At 44.5% G+C, this 21,667-nt stretch overlaps 1 protein-coding gene across 2 annotated transcripts in view; it reads right to left on the bottom strand.

Moving 5' to 3' along the window:
- Positions 1–21,667, bottom strand: part of LOC129858247 (follistatin-related protein 5-like) — a 225,506-nt gene that overhangs the window by 163,019 nt on the left and 40,820 nt on the right. Inside the window, exon 3 of one of the 2 annotated variants that reach the window (XM_055927333.1) lies at positions 248–281. In XM_055927333.1, the coding sequence (XP_055783308.1) occupies positions 248–281 (34 nt within the window). The remainder of the gene's footprint in view (positions 1–247; positions 282–21,667) is intronic. The other variant, XM_055927334.1, reaches the window with a different exon arrangement.

Below are 21,667 nucleotides of genomic sequence, written 5' to 3'. Positions count from 1 at the left end.
AATTCGAAATCAAATAGCTAAATGATCCATCGTATAACCATCTTAAAACAATTAGCTTAGGAAGGGCCCTTAGCCCCACTTAGCACTGAGTTCATTCAGTGGAAATGAGTGTTATCTACCTGTTTAGTTTTGTCAACCGTTTTACACAACTCTCCAATAACAGTTTCATAGTCGACTCAACAATAATATTCATGAAAGTAAAAGCCCAAGCACTGTGACAGAGAGGAAGAAAAAAATGGAGACATACCCTTTATCCGCAAACTCCCTGGGATCCCATCCTGCTGAAACAACAACAAACAGAAAGACAGAAAGCTGTAAGATATCACACAGTCACACTTGCATCAAGTTAACAAGATCAACATTCGCCAACAGAGTAATAACACCAAGAGCAATTTCACTTTTATGAGTGGAATCTCAGCCGCTGCTACAAATATTGAAGGTATTCATGTCGAAGGCTTATAAATGCATAGAAAGATGAAGCATTTTTACTGTATGAAGCACTTAGCTGAGGTGGCTATTGAGAATAATAGGATACTATTGGGAATCTGTTTATTTTATCATAAAGTGCAGTGACTATTTGGCTTTTCTGTTACATTTCATATTCATGAGTTACTGCCAAGTCACTGAAGTACATAACATATGCAGAGTGTTTGACAGTGAAAGGCTAAGAGGTAATGTCTTTATCTCCATAAAAGGGATGGCTTTAAAGGTTAAAAGAAGCAGCAAGAGCGTGAAAAATGGCAATTGAAAACATTATGTACCATCAAGCCCTTAAAGAAGGTACTTTGCAGCGCAACACTACCAATTTATTTACTAGTGAATCATTGGTATTTTATGCCCAATGATGGTATAGGGCCGTTATGGCGAAATAAAAGGCTTCAATTTACAGTAGTGTATGGCAAATCACCAGCTGTTGAAGACCATATAAATATTTGATTCCATCCTCTGTGTGGAGAATTCCTCCTTTTTATTCCAGCTACTGGCAGTGTAATGTAATAGGTCTAGAGTCAATAACGAGAGCTTTTCTCTTTTCTCTGACTGACACCAAGCAGAAAATACTTATCATTCATTTTATCAAACACATAGATTGACATAGTAAAATGCACAGAAAATCTATAGAACAAAGTCTGTTTACATACAAATCACCAATGGATTTACCTAAATCAATGGACTGTATGACTCATCAAAAAGTGTTCAACAGAGTAGTGACATGTTGTAAAATGTCTCAGTTGACAGAATGCCTAATAACATACTTGCTAGTGTTTCATGTATCTTGCTGTTTTCCGTGTCAATAGAAAATGTACTCTGGTATTGAACCATGTCAACATTAATATGCCACTAGAGTTTGGAGGCATGAAATGAAAGGGGATTATGACTCATATTGGCTTCTTGATGCCAGACAAGTCATGTATGTTGAACCGCACCATGCCAACACATTACATACACATGTATAGAGAAGGTCACTTCACTCACCAGGGTAGTGTTCAGCATGGCACACTGTAGGAAAATGGTCTGAAATGAAAAACTTGTTCCAGTTGGACAAGTTCAGGTACTACCTTCAAATTTCAGTGGGTTTCAAAACAAAATTAACTTACTGACCACTACCCAGGCGATCCATGTTAACACAGAATGATCCCATCAGGGAACATGATGGCTCTAAACATGAATGGTCCAATCAGGGAACATGATGGCTCTTATACATGAATGGTCCAATCAAGGAACATGATGGCTCTAATACATGAATGGTCCAATCAGGGAACATGATGGCTCTTATACATGCCTAGTCTGAAGCCTTGTCACCATTAGTGATCTACAGATAACAATGCATACATATTTGCCACTGACTATTGATTTTCAACTAAACAGGAATTGTGAGAGAGTTAAAAAGACCATCCATCCTATAGCTAAGAACATATTGCCTGCAATCTTCAAAGACACGACTACTGTATAACTACAGCCAAAGTAAGAGGATCAATTAGTTGAGGAGATACTTTGCATGGAAAGTCTGTTGGGGCTGCATTTTAAAGGGGAGCGATTTCATAGGCCTTTGACAGACTTCTCCCTGGGGCTGGTGGAGCGAGCACACAGCTGTACACCCATGGCCCATCTGCCCTGTTACCCCCAGCTGTACACCAAGGGCCGTCTTCTCCCTGTTACCCCAAGGTGTACACCCAGGGCCATCTTCTCCCTGTTACCCGCAGCTGTACACCCATGGCCCATCTAAGCCCTGTTACCCCCAGCTGTACATCCATGGCCCATGTGCCCCCTGTTACCCCCAGCTGTACACCCATAGCCCATGTGCCCCCTGTTATCCCCAGCTGTACACCCATAGCCCATGTGCCCCCTGTTATCCCCAGCTGTACACCCATAGCCCATGTGCCCCCTGTTATCCCCAGCTGTACACCCATGGCCCATGTGCCCCCTGTTATCCCCAGCTGTACACCCATGGCCCATCTAAGCCCTGTTACCCCCAGCTGTACACCCATGGCCCATGTGCCCCCTGTTATCCCCAGCTGTACACCCATAGCCCATGTGCCCCCTGTTATCCCCAGCTGTACACCCATGGCCCATGTGCCCCCTGTTATCCCCGGCTGTACACCCATGTCCCATGTGCCCCCTGTTATCCCCAGCTGTACACCCATGGCCCATGTGCCCCCTGTTATCCCCAGCTGTACACCCATGGCCCATCTAAGCCCTGTTACCCCCAGCTGTACACCCATGGCCCATGTGCCCCCTGTTATCCCCAGCTGTACACCCATAGCCCATGTGCCCCCTGTTATCCCCAGCTGTACACCCATGGCCCATGTGCCCCCTGTTATCCCCAGCTGTACACCCATGGCCCATGTGCCCCCTGTTATCCCCAGCTGTACACCCATGGCCCATGTGCCCCCTGTTATCCCCAGCTGTACACCCATGGCCCATGTGCCCCCTGTTATCCCCAGCTGTACACCCATGGCCCATCTAAGCCCTGTTACCCCCAGCTGTACACCCATGGCCCATGTGCCCCCTGTTATCCCCAGCTGTACACCCATGGCCCATGTGCCCCCTGTTACAGCTAGCTGGCGGACTGCCCGCATCTCTCTCAAGCTTTATCTACCTAATCCAGAACACACACACATTTACGCACAGGCTCGCACACATATACATACCGCCTCTCCACTCTGCGTACCCTGCGGACACTGTTTCACTAAAGCTTGCCTTTCAACCTTAATCAAGTTGAGCTATCTGTCTCTCCCCCCTCTATCGCTACATCTCTCTATCTATATTTCTATCTCCCTCTCTCTCTGGTTCTCTCTCTCTCTTTCTCTCTCTCTGTCGGCTTATCCACTTTTAATCTAGATTTGCCATGTGGGTGGCCCAGTGCGTATGAGCTGTGGCTCTCATCAGCCTCCCTCTCCTTGGCTCCATTTTGTGATGTTACGACAAGTAGATAACGTCAAAACACACTCATGTAAAAATGCCTGTTCCTGTGTTATGTTAATGCCATACAATGCCTTCAGAAAGTATTCATACCCCTTGATGTATTCCACATGTTGTTGTACTACAGCCTGAATTCAAAGTGGATAAAAAATAAAATATCTCACCCATCTACGCACAATACCCAATAACGATAAATTGAAAACATGTTTTTAGAAATGTTAGCAAATTTCTTGAAAATGAAATACAGAAATATCTCATTTACATAAGTATTCACACCCCTGAGTCAATACATGTTTGAGTCACCTTTAAATCAAAACTGTAAATAGGCCACTCAGGAACATCCCATGTTGCCTTGGTAAGACACTCCAGTGTACAGTGCATTCCAAAAGTATTCAGACCCCTTTACTTTTTCCCCACATTTTGTTACATTACAGCCTTATTCTAAAATTATTGAACGTTTTTTCCCCTCATCAATCTACATAGACTACCGCATAATGACAAAGCAAAAACAGATTTTTAGATATTTTAGCAAAAAATGTAATATAAAAAACTGAAATATTACATTTACATACTGTAAGTATTCACACCCTTTACTCAGTACTTTGTTGAAGCGCCTTTGACAGCGATTACAGTCTCGAGTCTTCTTGGGTATGACGCTACAATCGTGCCACACCTGTATTTGGGGAGTTTCTCCCTTTCATCTCTGCAGATCCTCTCAAGCTCTGTCAGGTTGGATGGGGAGCGTTTCTGCACAGCTATTTTCAGGTCTCTCCAGAGATGTTCGATCGGGTTTAAGTCCAGGCTCTGGGCCACTCAAGACACTTGGATATTTGTTACTTGAAAACAGAAGAAGTTGAATATTGAAATAGAAGAGGTTGATTCGGGCCACATTATTTGATAATACTCAAATACACATAAAATAAGTTGTTAAATAACACATAATCAAATACACATGCATTTGAACAGAGGTCTGTTATATAATGGGCATAGCCATATCATGGTTTCCACTGCAAACAACAGATCCACAGATGATGCAATCTCTATTGCACTCCACACTGCCCTTTCCCACCTGGACAAAAGGAACACCTATGTGAGAATGCTGTTCATTGACTACAGCTCAGCGTTCAACACCATAGTGCCCTGAAAGCTCATCACTAAGCTAAGTATCCTGGGACTAAACACATCCCTCTGCAACTGGACTTCCTGACGGGCTGCCCCCAGGTGGTGAGGGTAGGTAGCAACACATCTGCCATGCTGATCCTCAACACTGGAGCTCCCCAGAGGTGCGTGCTCAGTCCCCTCCTGTACTCCCTGTTCACCCACAACTGCATGGCCAGGCACGACTCCAACACCATCATTAAGTTTGCAGACGACACACAACAGTGGTAGGCCTGATCACCGACAACGACGAGACAGCCTATAGGGAGGAGGTCAGAGACCTGGCCGGGTGGTGCCAGAATAACAACCTATCCCTCAACGTAACCAAGACTAAGGAGATCATTGTGGACTACAGGAAAAGGAGGACCGAGCACACCCCCATTCTCATCGATGGGGCTGTAGTGGAACAGGTTGAGAGCTTCAAGTTCCTTGGTGTCCACATCACCAACAAACTAGAATGTTCCAAACAAACCAAGACAGTCGTGAAGAGGGCACAAGAAAGCCTATTCCCCCTCAGGAAACTAAAAAAATGTGTCATGGGTCCTCAGATCCTCAAAAGGTTCTACAGCTGCAACATTGAGAGCATCCTGACTGGTTGCATCACTGCCTGGTACGGTAATTGCTCGGCCTCCGACCGCAAGGCACTACAGAGGGTAGTGTGTACGGCCCAGTACATTACTGGGGCTAAGCTGCCCGCCATCCAGGACCTCCACACCAGGCGGTGTCAGAGGAAGGCCCGAAAAATTGGCAAGCGGTACCGGAGTGCCAAGTCTAGGACAAAAAGGCTTCTCAACAGTTTTTACCCCCAAGCCATAAGACTCCTGAACAGGTAATCAAATGGCTACCCGGACTATTTGCATTTTGTGCCCCCCTCCAACCCCTCTTTTACGCTGCTTCTACTCTCTGTTTATCATATATGCATAGTCACTTTAACTATACATGCATGTACATACTACCTCAATTGGCCCGACCAACCAGTGCCCCCGCACATTGGCTAACCGGGCTATCTGCATTGTGTCCCGCCACGCACCACCCGCCAATCCCTCTTTTACACTACTCCTACTCTCTGTTCATCATATATACATAGTCACTTTAACCATATCTACATGTACGTACTACCTCAATCAGCCCGGTGGCTGTATATAGCCTTGCTACTGTTATATCCTCGCTACTGTATATAGCCTCGCTACTGTTATTTTACACTGTCTTTTTACTGTTGTTTTTATTTCTTTACTTACCTATTGTTCACCTAATACCTTTTTTGCACTGCTGGTTAGAGCCTGTAAGTAAGCATTTCACTGTAAGGTCTACACCTGTTGTATTCAGCGCACATGACAAATACACTTTGATATGATTTGATTTGAAAATAGAAATTGAATATAGGTGTGCTTTAATTCATATGGACAAGGATATTCTTGAAAACGAATAGAAATTACGAAATGTTTTAATATGGTGTATGCCCATACATACACCTATCACTTAGCAGATTTCACACTCATTTGGATTAGGCCTAGTTTACAAAAACAGAGGGACATTTGGGCATTTGTGAAATGACTTAGCCGATTTCACACGTGTTGTCCCAGTCCATCAGTGTTCTGTATTTGTTCATGTTCTATGTTCTGTGTGGACCCCAGGAAGAATAGCTGCTGCTTCTTAAACAGCTCATGGGATCAGAATAAAAATCCTAATCACTCATTTGGATTAGTTTACAAAAACAGCGGGACATTTGGGCCTTTGTGGAATGACATCACAGGTAAGGCAGCCGATTGGCTGTTGATGACAACAGAGACAAATCTCCATACTATAAGCTGAATGGCTCTATGTGATTGGAAACAGTCTTTATAATGAAAGCTAATGGGGTCACAGCTTATCTCAAAGGCATAACCCGAGCACAAGCAGTGTTATGACAGAATACCAGCTCACTCCAACCCGTACCCCAATCCTCCTCCACTCTGTCCTTATCCATGGCTGAGTAAAGGCATGCAGAGCAATTCCAGAACAAGGTCTTTGCTGTAGCTAAGAGACCTCACCTCTCAACAATTATAACTGCATTCCAATGGACTTTAAGTGCACTTTTGTAAGCAAATTTAACCACTTTGACATACTGTTGTGTGTGGATGGTCCTTGATGCCCCTCAAAGTAATTCACCTCGACATAGATGTTGTAAGCGAAATACAAACAGCAGGTTTAAAGACAAATAGCAAGAGAAAGATTCAACACAATGAGTTAGGAATTTATCATAACGGGCCATACATTCCCACAGACCAGTTTGACAAATAAACCAAGCGTACCTGTCTATACTCATAAGACAAATTGTACAATATGCAAAAGCTGTAATGGAATTTCTCTGCTTCGTTATTAAGGTACCTAGCTGATGGATATATTTTATCACAGAGGAAAGAACATTCATTACTTTCTGTAAGCAGACCTTTAACCGAATGTCTGGCTAGTCATCTGTTTTATCATGCTACAGTATTATTTGGCTTTATCATGAAGTTGTACTCCAGTGTTATTTGTCTGTGCTCGTCACAGAGTAATTCCTTATGTGGATGTCAGTAATGAGAGAGAAGGGAGATCCTTGACAAGGGAGAGACTGGAGAGTGCAGGTTGGTCACAAGAAAGTCCTCGAGGATGTCGATATACAGTGTTTTCAGAAAATATTCAAACCCTTTGACTTATTCCACATTTGTTGTGTTACAGCATGAATTTAAAATGTGTTAAAGTGAAAACACATTTTTAGAACATTTTGCAAATTTATTGAAAATGAAATACAGAAATACGTAGCTCCTTAACATAAGTATTCACACCCCTGAGTCAAAACTTTATAGAAGGACCTTTGGCAGCGATTACAGCTGTGAGTCTTTAGGGGTAAGTCTCTAAGAGCTTTGCACAGCTGGATTGTACAATATTCAAAACTGTAACTAGACCATTTAATATAGTCTTGGTGAGCAACTCCAGTGTAGATGTGGTTTTGTGTTTTAGGTTGTGCCATCAAACCCCTGCAACATATCCAGTACGTTGCAGCCCGCCTGGTTTTCAACCTTCCCAAGTTCTCTCATGTCACTTTGCTCCTTCGCACACTCCACTGGATTCCAGTCAAAGCTTGCATCAACTCAGTGGTAATATTAGCATGTACAGTTGAAGTCAGAAGTTTACATACACTTATGTTGGAGTCATTAAAACTCGTTTTCAGCCACTCCACAAATGTCTTGTTAACAAACTATAGGTTTAGCAAGTTGGTTAGAACATCTACTTTGTGCATGACACAAGTATTTTTCAAAAAATTGTTTACAGGCAGATTATTTCACTTATAATTCACTGTACCACAATTCCAGTGGTTCAGAAGTTTACATACACTAAATTGACTGTGCCTTTAAACAGCTTGGCAAATTCAAGAAAATTATGTCATGGCTTTAGAAGCTTCTGATAGGCTAATTGACATAATTTCAGTCAATTGTACCTGTGGATGTATTTCAAGGCCTACCTTCAAACTCAGTGCCTCTTTGCTTGACATCATTGGAAAATCAAAAGAAATCAGCCAAGACCTCAGCAAAAAAATTGTAGACCTCCACAACTCTGGTTCATCCATTGGAGCAATTTACAAACGCCTGAAGGTACCACGTTCATCTGTACGAACAATAGTATGCAAGTATAAACACCATGGGACCACACAGTCGTCATACCGCACCGTCTCCTAGAGATAAACGTACTTTGGTGCGAAAAGTGCAAATCAATCCTAGAACAACAGCAAAGGACCTTGTGTAGATGCTGGAGGAAACAGGTACAAAAGTATCTATATCCACAGTAAAACAAGTCCTATATCGATGTAACCTGAAAGGCCACTAAGCAAGGAAGAAGCCACTGCTCCAAAACCGCCATAAAAAATAGCCAGACTACGGTTTGCAACTGCACATGGGGACAAAGATCATACTTTTTGGAGAAATGTCCTCTGGTCTGATGAAACAAAAATAGAACTGTTTGGTCATAATGACCATCGTTATGTTTGGAGGGAAAAGGGGGAGGCTTGCAAGCCGAAAACACCATCCCAACCGTGAAGCACGGGGGTGGCAGTATCATGTTGTGGGGGTGCTTTGCTGCAGGAGGGACTGGTGCACTTCACAAAATAGATGGCATCATGAAGAAGTAAAATTATGTGGATATATTGAAGCAACATCTCAAGACATCAGTCAGGAAGTTAATAAAGCTTGGTCGCAAATGGGTCTTCCAAAAGGACAATGACCCCAAGCATGCTTCCAAAGTTGTGGCAAATTGGCTTAAGGACAACAAAGTCAAGGTATTGGAGTGGCCATCACAAAGCCCTGACCTCAATTCTATTGAAAATTTGTGGGCAGAACTGAAAAATCCTGTGCGAGCAAGGAGGCCTACAAACCTGCCTCAGTTACACCAGCTCTGTCAGGAGGAATGGGCCAAAATTCACCCAACTTATTGTGGGAAGCTTGTGGAAGGCTACCCGGAACGTTTGACCCAAGTTAAACAATTTAAAGGCAATGCTACCAAATAGTAATTGAGTGTATGTAAACCTCTGACCCACTGGGAATGTGATGAAAGAAATAAAACCTGAAATAAATCATTCTCTGTAACGGCTTTCCTCTTCCTCTTCATCCGAAGAGGAGGAGCAGGGATTGAACCAAAATGCAGCTTCGTGATATGACATGATATTTAATAAACAAAACAGAAAAACACGACGAACACTTGAATAATTACTAAACAATAAACGACGTAGACAGACCTGAAGGACGAACTTACATGAAACACGAAGAACGCATGAACAGGAAAACTGACTACATAAAACGAACAAACAAACAAAACTGAAACAGTCCCGTGTGGCGTAACATACACAGACACTGACACAGGAGACAACAACCCACAACAATCAATGTGAATACACCTACCTTAATATGGCTCTCAATCAGAGGAAATGAAAACCACCTGCCTCGAATTGAGAGCCATATCAGGTCCCCATAAACCAACATAGAAACACAAAACATAGACTGCCCACCCAAACTCACGTCCTGACCAACTAACACATACAAAAACTAACAGAAAACAGGTCAGGAACGTGACATAACACCCCCCCCCCCCCCTTGAGGTGCAAACTCCGGGCGCACCAGCACAAAGTCTAGGGGAGGGTCTGGGTGGACATCTGACCACGGTGGTGGCTCAGGCTCTGGGCGAGGTCCCCACCCCACCATAGTCAATCCCAGCTTACGCCTCCCCCTTAGAATGACCACCCTCCTATTACACCCACTTAATTTAAATGGTAACATCAAGATAAGGGGCAGCACCAGGATAAGGTAGCACAGGACAGAGAGATAGCTCAAGACAGAGAGGTAGGTCAGGATAGAGAGGTAGCTCAGGATAGAGGGGCAACTCCGGACTGAAGGGCAGCTCCGGACAGAGAGACAGCTCTGGACTGAGGGGCAGTTCTGGATTAATGACAGCTCCGGGCTGAGGGGCTGCTCATGGCTGGCTGACGGCTCTGGACGCTCATGGCTGGCTGACGGCTCTGGACGCTCATGGCTGGCTGACGGCTCTGGACGCTCATGGCTGGCTGACGGCTCTGGACGCTCATGGCTGGCTGACGGCTCTGGACGCTCATGGCTGACGGCTCTGGACGCTCATGGCTGGCTGACGGCTCTGAACGCTCATGGCTGGCTGACGGCTCTAGACGCTCATGGCTCGCTGACGGCTCTGGCTGCTCATGGCTCGCTGACGGCTCTGGCTGCTCATGGCTCGCTGACGGCTCTGGCAGATCCTGGCTCGCTGACGGCTCTGGCTGCTCATGGCTCGCTGACGGCTCTGGCTGCTCATGGCTCGCTGGTGGCTCTGGCAGATCCTGTCTGGTTGGCGGCTTTGGCAGATCCTGTCTGGTTGGCGGCTCTGGCAGATCCTGTCTGGTTGGCGGCTCTGGCAGATCCTGTCTGGTTGCCGGCTCTGGCAGATCCTGTCTGGTTGGCGGCTCTGGCAGATCCTGTCTGGTTGGCGGCTCTGGTAGATCCTGTCTGGTTGGCGGCTCTGGCAGATCCTGTCTGGTTGGCGGCTCTGGCAGATCCTGTCTGGTTGGCGGCTCTGGCAGATCCTGACTGACGAATGGCTCTAGCGGCTCCTGACTGACGAACGGCTCTGACGGCTCGGGACAGACGGGCGGCTCTAATGGCTCGGGACAGACGGATGGCTCAGACGGCACTGGGCAGACGGATGGCTCAGACGGCACTGGGCAGACGGATGGCTCAGATGGCGCTGGGGAGACGGATGGCTCAGATGGCGCTGGGGAGATGGATGTCTCAGATGGCGCTGGGGAGACGGATGGCTCAGATGGCGCTGGGGAGACGGATGGCTCAGACGGCGTTGGGCAGACTACAGACTCTAGCCGACTGAGGCGCACTGTAGGCCTGGTGCGTGGTGCCGGAACTGGAGGTACCGGACTGGAGACACGCACTTCAAGGCTAGTGCGGGGAGCAGGGACAGGGCACACTGACCTCTCGAAGTGCACTATAGGCCTGGTGCGTGGTACCGGCACTGGTGGTACCGGGCTAAGGGCACGCACCTCAGGGCGAGTGCGGGGAGAAGGAACAGTGCGTACAGGGCTCTGGAGACGCACAGGTGGCTTAGTGCGTGGTGCCGGAACTGGAGGCACTGGGCTGGAGACACGCACCATAGGGAGAGTGCGTGGAGGAGGAACAGGGCTCTGGAAACGCACTGGAAGCCTGGTGCGTGGTGTAGGCACTGGTGGTACTAGGCTGGGACGGGAAGGAGGCGCCGGAAATACCGGACCGTACAGGCGTACTGGCTCCCTTGAGCATTGAGCCTGCCCAACCTTACCTGGTTGAATACTCCCCGTCGCCCGACCAGTGCGGGGAGGTGGAATAACCCGCACCGGGCTATGTAGGCGAACCGGGGACACCATGCGTAAGGCTGGTGCCATGTAAGCCGTTCCGAGGAGACGCACTGGTGGCCAGATATGTAGAGCCGGCTTCATGGCACTTGGCTCAATGCTCAATCTAGCCCTACCAGTGCGGGGAGGTGGAATAACCCGCACCGGGCTATGCACACGTACAGGAGACACCGTGCGCTCTACTGCGTAACACGGTGTCTGCCCGTACTCCCGCTCTCCACGGTTAGCCTGAGAAGTGGGCGCAGGTCTCCTACCTGCCCTTGGCCCACTACCTCTTAGCCCCCCCCCCAAGAAATTTTTGGGGTTTCTTCACGGGCTTCCGTGCTAGCCGCGTACCTTCATAACTCTGGTCTTGCTTGATTCTCCGGCTTCCAGCCACGTCTCCTAGCTGCCTCCTCATATCGCCGCCTCTCTGCTTTCGCTGCCTCCAGCTCAGCTTTGGGACGGCGATATTCTCCCGGCTGTGCCCATGGACCTTTTCCGTCCAATATTTCCTCCCAACTCCAATAATCCTGTGTAGCTGGCCACTGCTCGAATTCACGCTGCTTGGTTCTGGTTCGGTGGGTGGTTCTGTAACGGTTTTCCTCCTCCTCTTCGGATGAGGAAAACCGTTACATTCTCTCTACTATTATTCGGACATTTCACTTTCTTAAAATAAAGTGGTGATCCTAACTGACCTAGGACAGGGCATTTTTACTCAGATAAATTGTCAGGAATTGTGAAAAACTGAGTTTAAATGTATTCGAATAAGGTGGATGTAAACTTCTGACTTCAACTGTAAATCTTGGTAGGGCAAACCACATTTTTGGGGGTGATGCCTGCCAGCAAACTCACTATACAACACAACACTAAACAATACATGAATTGCACTATAACGGTGACAAACGGTGCCTACAAACTGTTAGGTTCTACATAAAGCTGTCCCAACAGCAGTCCCAATATCTTACCACTGCCACACATGGCTATCAGCGGAGCCTTGTCTGGCAGCGAAACAGTTAATTCATACTCATTTACTGTCTTTAAAAAAACATAGCTGATATGGCTGACTTGCTTAAACAAATGTGGTTTCTACTGACAATTGAGATGTACAAACTATGGCATAAGAGGACGACAAGTGCGTAAGGGGCCGTTAATTCAGTTAGGACATTAATAAGCGAGCTACGACGGACATAGTCAATATAACTATTTGTTCAGCACTTTTGAAATATACAGTGACAGAATTCAGAACATGGGCTGTTCTTACAGTTTTCTCCCTGTACACCAAGTCAGAACCATAGGATAAATAAAGTGGTCATATAAGCAGACAATGAAAGCTCTTACAATATTCAATGATTACATTTCTCTAAAACAGGTTATAGGCTACATGTGCACCACCAAGTCAGAACAGTAGGCAAAATTAAGAGGAAAAAATTGACCAAATTATTAGGGTGAGGCACATGGGCTTCTAACAGTTTACTACACAACAAACACTTACTATTACAATCTTAGCTACAGTATCCATATCTCCCTGGCATATTACATCATTTATGCAGCAGCATGCAAGACATTTTTGGGCTAACCTTGTTGTGCTATGCTCACTTGAACAGGAAGGTGGCGCGGCGGTCCTTTGTGGGCAAATTTGTCATCAAACTTTGTCATCAAAGTCTGTCATTCTCTGGATTTCTGGTGCTTTCAAAACAACTGGGAACTCGGAAAAAAACGAAGTGAAATCATGATGACGTAAGTGATCTTCAGGTGGTAGCTCTAGAAAGAGGCCCAAGTTGCCAAATTTACAATTCCGAATTCAAAACGTATTTTCCCAGTCGAACCTCTTTTATTCCCGAGTTCCCAGGTGTCTTGAACTCACTGAAGTCAGATTTCCCAGTTCCGAGTTAACTTCTTTGATATAGGGGGCAGCATTTTCACTTTTGGATGAATTGCGTGCCCATAGTGAACTCCCTCCTACTCTGTCCCAGATACTAATATATGCATATTATTATTAGTATTGGATAGAACACACTCCGAAGTTTCTATAACTGTTTGAATGATGTCTGTGAGTATAACAGAACTCATATGGCAGGCAAAAAAAACTCATATGGCAGGCACATGAGAAAAAATCCAAACAGGAAGTGAGAATTCTGGTCGATGTTAAAGTCATCGATGTTAAAGTCATCGCCTATTCAATTCCCTGTAATATATGGATCTGTTTGCACTTCCTACGCCTTCCACTAGATGTCAACAGTCTGTAGAACGCTGAATGAAGCCTCTAGTGTGATGTGGGGCCAGATGGGAGGTGTTTCAGTCATTGGTCTGGCAGATTGCCAGTTCTTGCTCACGCGCTTTCCTCATGATATCGCCTTGCGTTCCATTACTTATACAGACATGAAGAAATGCTCCGGTTGGAACGTTATTCGATATATATGATAACAACATCCTGAAGATTGATTCTCTACTAAGTTTGACCAGTTTATTCGACGTGTAATATAACTTTTTGAAGTTTTTGTCCGAAGTTTGCCTGCATCTGCGCGAGCGTTTGGACACGTGTACTATACATGCCAGCAAAAGTAGCTAATTGGACATAAGTAATGGACATTATCGAACAAAACAACGATTTATTGTGGAACTAGGATTCCTGGCAGTGCATTCTTATGAACATAATCAAAGGTAAGGGAATATATATGATGTAATTACGTATTTCTGTTGACTCCAACATGGCGGAGAAATTTTGTTAAATCTGAGCGCCGTCTCAGATTATTGCATGGTGTGCTTTTTACGTAAGTTTTTTTTTTTTTATCTGACACAGCGGTTGCATTAAGAACAAGTGTATCTTTAATTCTGTGTAAAACATGTATCTTTCATCAAAGTTTATGATGAGTATTTCTGTTATTTGACGTGGCTCTCTGCAATTACTCCGGATATTTTGGAGGCATTTCTGAACATGGCGCCAATGTAAACCGAGATTTGTGGATATAAATATGCACATTATCGAACAAAACATAAATGTATTGTGTAACATGATGTCCTATGAGTGTCATCTGATAAAGATCATCAAAGGTTAGTGATACATTTTATCTCTATTTCTGCTTTTTGTGACTACTATCTTTTGCTGGGAAAATGGCTGTGTTTTTCTCTGGCTATATACTGAGCTAACATAATTGTTTGGTGTGCTTTCCCCATAAATCTTTTTGAAATCAGACATGTTGGCTGGATTCACAACATGTGTAGCTTTAATTTGGTGTCTTTCATGTGTGATTTCATGAAAGATAGAGTTTTATAGTAATATATTTGAATTTGGCGCGCTACATTCTTTCTGGATTTTGGCCAAGTGGGACGCTACCGTCCCACCTATCCCAGAGAAGTTAACGGTTGTTTGAGTGGGGCAGAAATCATGCTGGATTGACAGCATGGCCAATGCTGACTGTTTATAATTTTAAGCTTGGAAAAGAGACCCTTAAACCCAGACTTGGGACCACACAACCACTTTACTGAATAGCAGGCTAGTGATTGCTTTGCAATGCTTGCAGTTAGTCACTGATTCCTTCCAAACCACTCATTGTTGAATTTACAATTTCCAACTTTCGTTGTGTAATATTTATGTCCAATGGCCAATTAGCACTGATACATTTTATCTATCATTTCTCTTCATTATTTATTTTCATATGACAAGGATTAAAAAGGATTTGTCAAAAGATTGTTGACTTGATTCATGATGATGACCGCTAGCCACGATTTTGAAAGTATGACGTTGACATCAGTCCAATCAAAGCTACTGTAGATATAACGTGATTTGACGTCATTTTATCTGTGGCCAATGACCTTGAGACTTCTTGGTAAGGGCTCTTCAAATGTACCTCTATGGCAGCACCCAAGGGGCTTGAATTTTCAAGCTCTACCCGTAGTGTCCCCATGAGTGACAGAACACTGAGCCAATCCTGGCGCAACTAGGGAACATTACCAACCCCTAAGCTCCGTATTTTCAGCTGGCTGCCCCAACACCACAGAAAGCACTCAGCTAGGCTGAAACACCTGCATTTTGGAGCATCCTTGTTGAAAAAAAGCAAAAAAGAGACAGTTTGTATGCGGCTTTATTAATTCAATGATTTTAATTTTACATTGTTTACAAACTGATATGTGACACGTATTATTGCAAAAATAACATGCAAAACAGCAACCCCCCCCCCCCAACAAAACAAACATGAGTGGCTCAAAAGAAGTGAGGCTCTGCCCCACCTGCCCTGAATGACGGGTTGCCACTGCATCCCCACTACAAAACCATGGTGCTTACCTATGAACAGCAAGAGGAACTGCACTCACCCCCAAAAAATGATAAATGATGACATAGCATTTTGTTCAAGCTCACACGCCTCAGAGCAGTTCACAATTCTCTAGCAAGCAGGGAGGGTACTTGATGATACTTAATGGGAACAGCACATTGTTTTTAATTATTTTCTTTTAAGCTTTCCCCAAACCATACGCCTAACCTTAACAATTCAGAATTAATACATTAACTTAACCCTTTCAGTTGTTTCTGTTTTAACCCTGTAACCATGCGGTATTAACTCTGTAACCACACTGAATTAAGGGGTCAAATTATGAGATCAGGTTGCAGGGGAGAGTGTGTGATACTGTCACGACTTCTACCGAAGGTAACTCCTCTCCCTGTTGGGGTGGCGCTCGGTGGTCGGCCGCCCAGGTTTACTAGCCGCCACCGATCCCTTTTACCTTTTCTGTTTGTTTTGTCTGTGATTCTTTTCACACCTGGTTTCAATTGCGTTTATTTCTGTGTGTATATAGGGTACCTGTTGCCTGCCTTAGTTCGTGCGGGATTAGATTTGTGTGTATTGCGCTCGAGTGTATTTGATGTTTGTTGTGTTCACGATTTACGCACGTGTATGTAAAGTTTGTTGCGTTTGCACGAGTTGCTGAGTATCATGAGCATAGTTTTGGGGAATTAAACACCCTTCTCAGACATCCCTGCTCTCCTGCGCATGACAAGACTGTAACGACCAATGAATATCATAAAATTGGGAGAAAAATAAATAAAAAAGTACTATAATAATCCTTAAAAAAAAGAAAAGCTTGCACACCAGATACGCTGCTCCATTGCTTTATTCCTGCACCCACATACACTGAGTATACAAAACATTAGGAAACACCTTCCTAATATTGAGTTGCACCTAGGGCTGTTAAGGTGACCGTATTACTGCCACACCGGAGGGTAACTAGGCTTCTCCAAGCTCTGATGCTGCTGATGGTCATTAGTAGTCTACCAAACTTGCTAACTGCCTGGTACTCAGCACTCTATCGTCCCTCTAATCACTATGACAACAATAAAAGCATACAGCCTAAAGTTGCATAAATAACTCTAAATGAAGTACATAGGAGGACCTGTTCATTTGTTAACCGGTCAATACAGAATAGTCGCATGTGCGGACTCCCTCAGACGTCATTAGGAGAAAATATGATTCATATTTTATTCAGCTATGTCCAACTGTATTCTTCATACTATAAAATAATGCCATGAAATTCTAAGCAAATCTTGTCTGCTAAATTAACTAGTGTAACCCACAGCCATTTGGCACAGCCAGATCAGAGCCTAACATAAGGACAACTCAGAGTATTTTTTTATTTAACCTTTATTTAACTAGGCAAGTCAGTTAAGAACAAATTCTTATTTACAATGACGGCCTACCGGGGAACAGTGGGTTAACTGCCTTGTTCAGGGGCAGAACTACATATTTTGACCTTGTCAGCTCAGGGATTCAATCCAGCAACCTTTCGGTTACTGGCCCAATGCTCTAACCACTAGGCTACTTCTTTAGACCTGGCTCAAATAAACAATGGATTTTTGTGATGGTGTAGGCCAGGTATTCCCAAACCGGTATACCCCCAGGGGTACGCGCAATGCTGTCGGGGGTATGGCAAATAAACATGTGATTCACTTTTAAAACCAAAAAATAATACTATATATATTTTTTTTTTTTATGTCTTCACATTTTCAAACTGTCCATTTATATTTTCCAATGGGGCTAAACATTGGGGCCTCGTTTCACTGCCAAAAAGAAAATTAAACCATCTAGTGTTCAGCGAAATCACAACACAATGTCAAATACTGGTAGCCTAGTCAAATAATTAACATCCAATCACATTAACCGTTACTTTCTCTCGGGAATTCCACTAACGGTCCGTATGCAGCCAAACGTAGATGCTGCTCATTCTGTTTGCTCGAAAATTGATAAAGGGTTAAAAAAAAGTAAGGTACTGCTACTACCAGCAGTACTACACCTGCTACCAGCAGTACTACATCGGCACATGTCGACGACACAAGTTGTTCTGCTTCCACGAGTACATCCAATGCTAGCATCAGTAATTCTACATTTGTTGTTAGCCCAGCTAGCATGGACACTGACAGTTGTGAATCTGATGCAGCCGAAGAGCTACTGCCCCCTTACCCGGGAAAGCACGAACAACAGACAGGGACGTTGGACCATCAAAGAGGCGCAAATATGATGAGAACAACATTGATTTGGGGTTCACTTATACTGGGAGTAGTGCCTTTCCTCAGCCACAGTGTGTTATATGTGCAAAAGTACTATCGCACAACTCGATGAAACCTTCACTCTTATGGAGACATTTAGAAACAAAACATGCCAATTTGAAAGATAAACCACGGGAGTTTTTTGAACGAGAATTAAGACGACTTCAATTAGTAAGACATGTATAAAAGCAACAGATACCATTAATAAGAAGGGGCTAGTAGCGTCTTACATGGTGAGCTACCGAGTGGCTAGGACAGGCAAGCCCCAAACTATTGTGGAGGACTTAATTATTCCTGCTGCCGCGGATATGGATGGGACAATGCTGGGGGGAAAGGCCCAAAAGAACTATACAACGCATCAGTGACATGGCAGGAGATGTTTTAAAACAATTACTAATTTGCATACAAGCCAGTGAATTCTAAGCGTTTCAGCTGGATGAGTCAACAGACGGGGTGGGCCTGGCACAGCTCCTGGTATATGTCCATTACATTTATGGGGTGTCAATTAAAGAAGACATCCTCTTCTGCAAACCACTGGAAACCAGGACAACAGGAGAGGATATTTTTAAGTACTGGACAGCTTTGTGACATCAAATGGACGTTGGTGGTCAAGATGTGTTGGTATCTGTACTGATGGCGCAAAAGCCATGACAGGGAAATTACATTTACATTACATTTAAGTCATTTAGCAGACGCTCTTATCCAGAGCGACTTACAAATTGGTGCATTCACCTTATGACATCCAGTGGAACAGCCACTTTACAATAGTGCATCTAAATATTTTAAGGGGGGGGGGGTGTCAGAAGGATTGCTTTATCCTATCCTAGTTATTCCTTAAAGAGGTGGGGTTTCAGGTGTCTCCGGAAGGTGGTGATTGACTCCGCTGTCCTGGCGTCGTGCGGGAGTTTGTTCCACCATTGGGGTGCCAGAGCAGCGAACAGTTTTGACTGGGCTGAGCGGGAACTGTACTTCCTCAGTGGTAGGGAGGCGAGCAGGCCAGAGGTGGATGAACGCAGTGCCCTTGTTTGGGTGTAGGGCCTGATCAGAGCCTGAAGGTACTGAGGTGCCGTTCCCCTCACAGCTCCGTAGGCAAGCACCATGGTCTTGTAGCGGATGCGAGCTTCAACTGGAAGCCAGTGGAGATGTAGAAATGTAGTGGACTGGTAACGCGCGTGCAAGCAGTTGCTGCCGATGCCACTTGGGTACACTGCAGCATCCACCAAGAGGTTCTTGCTGCCAAAGGAATGCCTGACAGCTTGAAAGACATTTTGGACACGACAGTGAAAATGGTTAACTTTGTTAAAAGCAAGGTCCCTGAACACTCGTGTATTTTCTGCACTATGCAATGTTATGGGCAGCGACCATGTAACGCTTTTACAACATAGAAGTGTGCTGATTATCAAGGGGCAAAGTACTGACACGTTTTTTAAAATTGAGAGACGAGCTTAAAGTTTTCTTTACTGACCATCATTTTCTCTTCTCTGACCGCTTGCATGATGACAGGTTTCTCACACGACTGGCCTATCTGGATGATGTTTTTTCTCGCCTGAATGATCTGAATCTAGGATAACAGGGACTCTCCACAACTATATTCAACGTGCGGGACAAAATTGAGGCTATGATTAAGAAGTTGGAGCTCTTCTCTGTCTGCATTAACAAGGACAACACACAGGTCTTTCCATCATTGTATGATTTTTTTGTGTGCAAATGAACTCAAGCTTACGGAGAATGTCAAATATGATATAGCGAAGCACCTGAGTGAGTTGTGTGCGCAATTATGCTGGTACATTCCCGAAATGGATGACACAAACAACTGGATTTGTCATCCCTTTCATGCCCTGCCTCCAGTCCACTTACCGATATCTGAACAAGAGAGACTCATCGAAATTGCAACAAACGGTTCTGTGAAAATTGAATTTAATCAGAAGTCGCTGCCAGATTTCTGGATTGTGCTGCGCTCAGAGTATCATGTCTTGATAAATCGCGCTGTTCAGACACTGATGACCTTTGCAACCACGTACATATGTGAGAGTGGATTCTCAGCCCTCACTAGCATGAAAACTAAATACAGGCACAGACTGTGTGTGGAAAATGATTTAAGACTGAGACGCTCTCCAATACAACCCAACATTGTATCCTTTCAAGCACACCCTTCTCATTAACCTGTTGTGAGTTATTCACAATTTTTGATGAACAAATTAAGTTTTATGTGTAAGATGGCTAAATAAAGAGCAAAATGATTGATTATTATTATGTTATTATTTGTGCCCTGGTCCTATAAGAGCTCTTTGTCACTTCCCATGAGCTGGGTTGTGTTAAAAACTCATACTCATTCTTATGTTTATTAAATGTATCGTATAGTGTGTGTGTGGCAGGCATACAATGATGGCAAAAAACAACATTTGAGAGTGCGCTGACCCTGTTGCTAGAGGGGGTACGCAGCTGGAGGTTGAATGTTTGAAGGGGTACGGGACTATAGAATGTTTGGGAACCACTGTAGGCTATATTAAATGAATTGATTAGACTTTTTAAAAAGCAGATGTTCTAAAGGTCTGCATCAGTGGCTTGTAGGCTATGAGTGGAAGCCAGGAGATGCTAAATGTGTTTATGTTCATTATGGTCAATTACCGTGAGACCGGCAGTTATTTCCTTGACAATAACCGGCTGACATAATCTCATGACCACCACAGCCCTAGTTGCACCTCCCCTTTTGCCCTCAGAAAAGCCTCAATTCATCGGGGCATGGTCTCTACAAGGTGTCGAAAGTGTTTGACAGGGATGCTGGCCCATGTTGACTCCAATGTTTCCCACAGTTGTGTCAAGTTGGCTGAAGAATGGTCCTTTGGGTGGTGGACCATTCTTTTATACACACGGGAAACTGTTGAGCATCAAAAACGTAGAAATGTTGTAGTTCTTGACACAAACCGGTGCCCCTGGCACCTACTACCATACCGCATTCAAAGGCACTTTTGTATTGCCCATTCACCCTCTGAATACACAATCCATTTCTCAAGGCTTTCACCCTGATTGATCATAGCTTTCACCTGGATTCACCTGGTCAGTCTACAGTGTATTCGGAAAGTATTCAGACCCCTTCACTTTTTCCACATTTTGTTACGTTACAGCCTAATTCTAAAATTCATTCAACTATGTTCCCTCCCTGTACACACAATATCCCATAATGACAAAGCAAAAACAGGTTTTTAGAATAATAAAAAAAGAAATATCACATTAACATACTGTATGTATTCAGACTATTTACTCAGGACTTTGTTGAATCACCTTTGGCAGCTATTACAGCCTTGAGTCTCCTTGGGTATGATGCTACAAGCATGGCACACCTGTATTTGGGGAGTTTATCCCATTCTTCTCTGCAGATCCTCTCAAGCTCTGTCAGGTTGGATGGGGAGCGTCGCTGCACAGCTATTTTCAGGTCTCTCCAGAGATGTTAGATCGGGTTCAATTCTGGGCTCTGGCTGGGCCACTCTAGGACATTCAGAGACTTGTCCCGAAGCCACTCCTGCATTATCTTGGCTGTGTGCTTAGGGTCGTTGTTCTGCTGGAAGGTGAACCTTCTCCCCAATATGAGGTCATCCAGACGTGATGCTTGGCATTCAGGCCAAAGTGTTCAATCTTGGTTTCATCAGACCAGAGAA

This window comes from Salvelinus fontinalis, chromosome 6 (assembly GCF_029448725.1).
Source record: "Salvelinus fontinalis isolate EN_2023a chromosome 6, ASM2944872v1, whole genome shotgun sequence".
Lineage (NCBI taxonomy): Eukaryota > Metazoa > Chordata > Actinopteri > Salmoniformes > Salmonidae > Salvelinus > Salvelinus fontinalis.
This window is presented reverse-complemented; position numbering and strand designations above follow the sequence as displayed.